A 3648-nucleotide genomic window follows, 5' to 3' on the forward strand; every position below is an offset into this window, starting at 1 on the left:
TTATTTATATGGCCAAAGCTCCAATTTTGGACAAGTTTCCGTCTTCTATTGAGAGTTTGGTGGGGTTTCTACTTATCTATCTCGTGTTATATCCTAGTCATAGACATTGTTCTGTCTGCCAAGCATGCTCCAGTGCAAACTTGGTATATTATTTCTGATATAGTCACTGTTGTCACCAGTTTATTCTGTTGTTATGTGGGGTTCTTCGGTAAAATTGAGATCGATGACAATCTCCTCAAAGAACCTCCTTTAAATGGTGATCCAGTTACAGTTGGTGCAGAACTGAATAAGCGCCGAGGAGGTGAAATTGCGAGCCCTTACTCAAAAGCGGGTTTATTTAACTTTATAACCTTCTCGTGGCCGAGTCGTCTAATTGCTTTAGGGAATAAGAAAGCATTGGACCTGCAGGATATTTCTCAACTTTATTCTCGAGATAGTTTAGTTGGCACGCTACCTGATTTCAAGAAAAGGCTTCAGTCGGCTGTTGGTTCAAGCACTGGAATGACTTCATTTGGGCTGGCGAAGGCTTTGATTTTTTCTGGATCCAACCATGTTTGAGGGCACCGTGCAAAGCAACCTTGACCCTCTTGAGGAATACACCGAAGATCAGATTTGGGAGGTCGGTTCATTTTCTTCCCCAGTTTGATTACAAAATTTCTGTGAATAGAAGTTCTTTTGTAGCTCATGCAACATAAACCATAGTCAGCAAAAGCTAATCCATCCTGAAATTCTAGGCATTGGATCAGTGCCAACTCGGCGAGGAAGTGAGGAAGAAAGAAGGGAAACTGGATTCGCCAGGTTTTTTCAGGACCTTTTCTTCAACTGTACTTGTTTGTGCTTCTATTACCGGCAGAAATTCTGCAGCAATCCAGAATTCAAATTGTAGAAAATTAAAATTGAAATTTCTTTTCTGCCATATTCCAGAATTGTACTTGTTTTTGGCTCGCTCATGAGACGCTTGACCTACAGTTGCAGAGAATGGAGAGAACTGGAGCATAGGACAGAGGCAGCTCGTGTGTCTCGGTCGTGTCCTGCTCAAGAAAAGCAAGATTTTGGTACTAGATGAAGCCACTGCTTCCGTCGATACAGCCACCAATAATGTGATTCAGCAAACTTTGAGGCATCACTTCGCCGACTGTACTGTTAATACCATTGCACATTGGATCACTTCTGTTCTCGACAGCGACATCATTCTTCTTCTAGACCATGGTTAGTATTTCATGACACGATCTCATCTCGGCCTTGCATGTTTGGCTCATGCTTCATCAATATCTCTCTCTCACTTTGAATCTGTGTCCAGGCCTTGTTGCTGAATATGACTCTCTGAAAAGATTGCTAGACAAGGAATCCTCGTTCGCGCAGCTCGCAGCAGAGCACGCAACGAGGTGGCGTTCAGTTTCAGCAGCTAAAACGATGTGAATTTTGTATTTCTCTAGACAAAGATGAGATTTCAAAAAACTAAGTTGTATTGAATAGACATTTCGATATCTGTAAGTATGTTTCTTTTGATTAACTAATTAAAAGTTTCACTACAACAAACTGAATCAACTGAATATTTCCAATTAAGTCATACTAGTTATTGCTCCAAAATAAGTATATGTCTTGCATCACGAAAGATAAAATGAGTGCATCTTAAAAGCAGAAAATTAGATTAAATGAATATAAATACTTTATGTTTTGAATAAGGTATTATCTTAAATTTTTATATGAAGGTATACTGCAAGTTTAAGATAAATATTAACTCCTTCAGCTAAAAACAGCAGCCTAAATTAACTAAAAAGAATTCAATTTATAAATCATCTTAATTATTGATCCAAAGTAAGTGGATTTGTTGCATCACAATAGATATACTTAAAATAAGTGCATTTGAAAAGCAGAAAATTAAACTAAATAAAATGTAAGTATGTTATTTTTTCAATAAATTATTACCTTAATTTTCGTTATTTTAAAGATGTAATGCCAGTTTAAGATACATAGCGTTTCGATTGTAAGCTTGAGGTAACGGGGTTCTTGTTCTGTTTAATTGATAAAGTATATCTCAATAAGCTATCCTTTATTAAAATTTTATTATTTTTTATTCAAGTAGCAATAAAAATAATTTATGTGTCAACTTATAAAATTTAACTACTCGAATAAAGTAACTATATTTGTGACATCCTGATTTTCAACCCTATCATGATAATGTGAATTGAGATTTTCATCGACGCACTTATAGTCTTTTTCTCTGAACTAATCACTCACGAGATAATTAATCTATTAGATGAAGCTATTAAGGAATATAAAGGCGATTGACTTGAAAATTCGATTAGAAATCAACTGCTCAACCGTGCTAATTTGCAAGGGTCAATACGTCATCGTTAAAATCAATTAGAAACCGTAAATAGGTCGATTCGACAGAGGCATATAATTAAATTGTGGGTGATTTCACCTGATTACAAAATTCATGTCGAACAGCATTAAATCGATTTTTCTGTCGATTTTGTATCCTATGCCCGTAATTGAAATTTTGAGATTTTTACGACAACTAAGAGTTGCCTATGAGTCAGAGATGCACAATGTGGATTGAAAATAATCGACCATGGGTCAAACGCGTTAAAAATTCCTAAAAGCTACCTGGTAGGTTAGGTCACGCTAAAATCACGTCCGTTTAAAATTAACCACGAAATCAAACTTGATTTCAGGAATCGAAAGTTCTGGCATGTCACGATTTATTTTTAGGACGTCGACTCATCATTCGAAGAATTTTCGGCAAGCCCGGGATATTTGGCGAAAAATCAAAATTCGACAAAATTGATTCAAGAAATTCGGAGGGCCACCTTGGTGTGAATTTTTTGCCTTCAAGTTGGATTGTTTGGTGATGGAAAAGGTGGAAATTCATTTGGGATTCGTCCTCAACAATTTGGCCATCAATTGGAGGTTATTTGGAGTGAAATTGAGTTGAATTGGTGAGGGAAATACTTGAAATTCATAGGCTAGGGGGGCTGCAACATTTGGCCATCACCTTGGCTTGTTGGAGAAGTTTGGGAAGGGAAATGGTTGCTGGATAGGGGCCGAAGACTTTAGGGGTTGATACTCAAGTGTTTTGGGATATTTTGGGTGGACTTTGGAAGCCCTTTGTCCCCTCCTTCCCCAACAGTAGCTTCTTCTTCTTATTCCTCAGTATCTTCTTCATTTCCTCTAGCTGAAACCTTCATTTCCAGAGTAGCAAGACAAACCACCAGCCCCTCCATCCTTACTGCTTCGTCCACTAGCCCTGCATCGCCGTCCGAGCCTACCGTTGCCCTGGTAGCCGTTCGCCAATCATCCCGAGCCCATGCGTCCAAAAGGCCAGTGATGTCATCCAACTCGCCAGCCGTCTATGCATCGTCCCTATCATTCTATCGACTAGGCTACCCGTGCGCTTGCAAGTCGCTGGCGTCGCTCCAACTCATTCCCGTTGCCGCCTAGTCCTGCCTTACCCGTCCCCGCTAGCCAAGCCCCTCAACTAGCCTTCGGTTCAACCCCATAGAACCAAAGGCCAGCTCCAAGCCGTGGGCCTTGTGGCCTTTTCTAGCCCTTTCCTGGCCTCCTTTGGTGTTGCCGTAGGCCCAAGTCTTGCTTGCGCTCGCGTTGCCGTAGCCGTGAATTGATTTTCGCGCTAAACCAATG

The 3648-nt window shown here is 39.8% G+C and overlaps 1 protein-coding gene across 1 annotated transcript; it reads left to right on the forward strand.

Moving 5' to 3' along the window:
* Positions 1–395: 395 nt before the first annotated feature.
* On the forward strand, positions 396–1419 carry LOC108960358 (ABC transporter C family member 6). Its single transcript, XM_039314480.1, has 4 exons — positions 396–619; positions 735–798; positions 970–1209; positions 1301–1419. The coding sequence occupies exons 1-4, from the start codon at positions 551–553 to the stop codon at positions 1417–1419; spliced, it is 492 nt and encodes a 163-aa protein (XP_039170414.1). The 5' UTR covers positions 396–550.
* Positions 1420–3648: the final 2229 nt, after the last annotated feature.

Source organism: Eucalyptus grandis, chromosome 6 (assembly GCF_016545825.1).
Source record: "Eucalyptus grandis isolate ANBG69807.140 chromosome 6, ASM1654582v1, whole genome shotgun sequence".
In the NCBI taxonomy this organism is placed as follows: Eukaryota; Viridiplantae; Streptophyta; class Magnoliopsida; order Myrtales; family Myrtaceae; genus Eucalyptus; species Eucalyptus grandis.

Excerpts from the sequence above, each read along its gene's own strand:
- LOC108960358 (XM_039314480.1), top strand. The coding sequence starts at position 551 with ATGTTTGAGGGCACCGTGCAAAGCAACCTTGACCCTCTTGAGGAATAC. Across the intron at positions 799-969 it reads AGGGAAACTGGATTCGCCAG|TTGCAGAGAATGGAGAGAAC; the intron begins GTTTTTTCAGGA and ends CTTGACCTACAG. Across the intron at positions 1,210-1,300 it reads CATTCTTCTTCTAGACCATG|GCCTTGTTGCTGAATATGAC; the intron begins GTTAGTATTTCA and ends ATCTGTGTCCAG.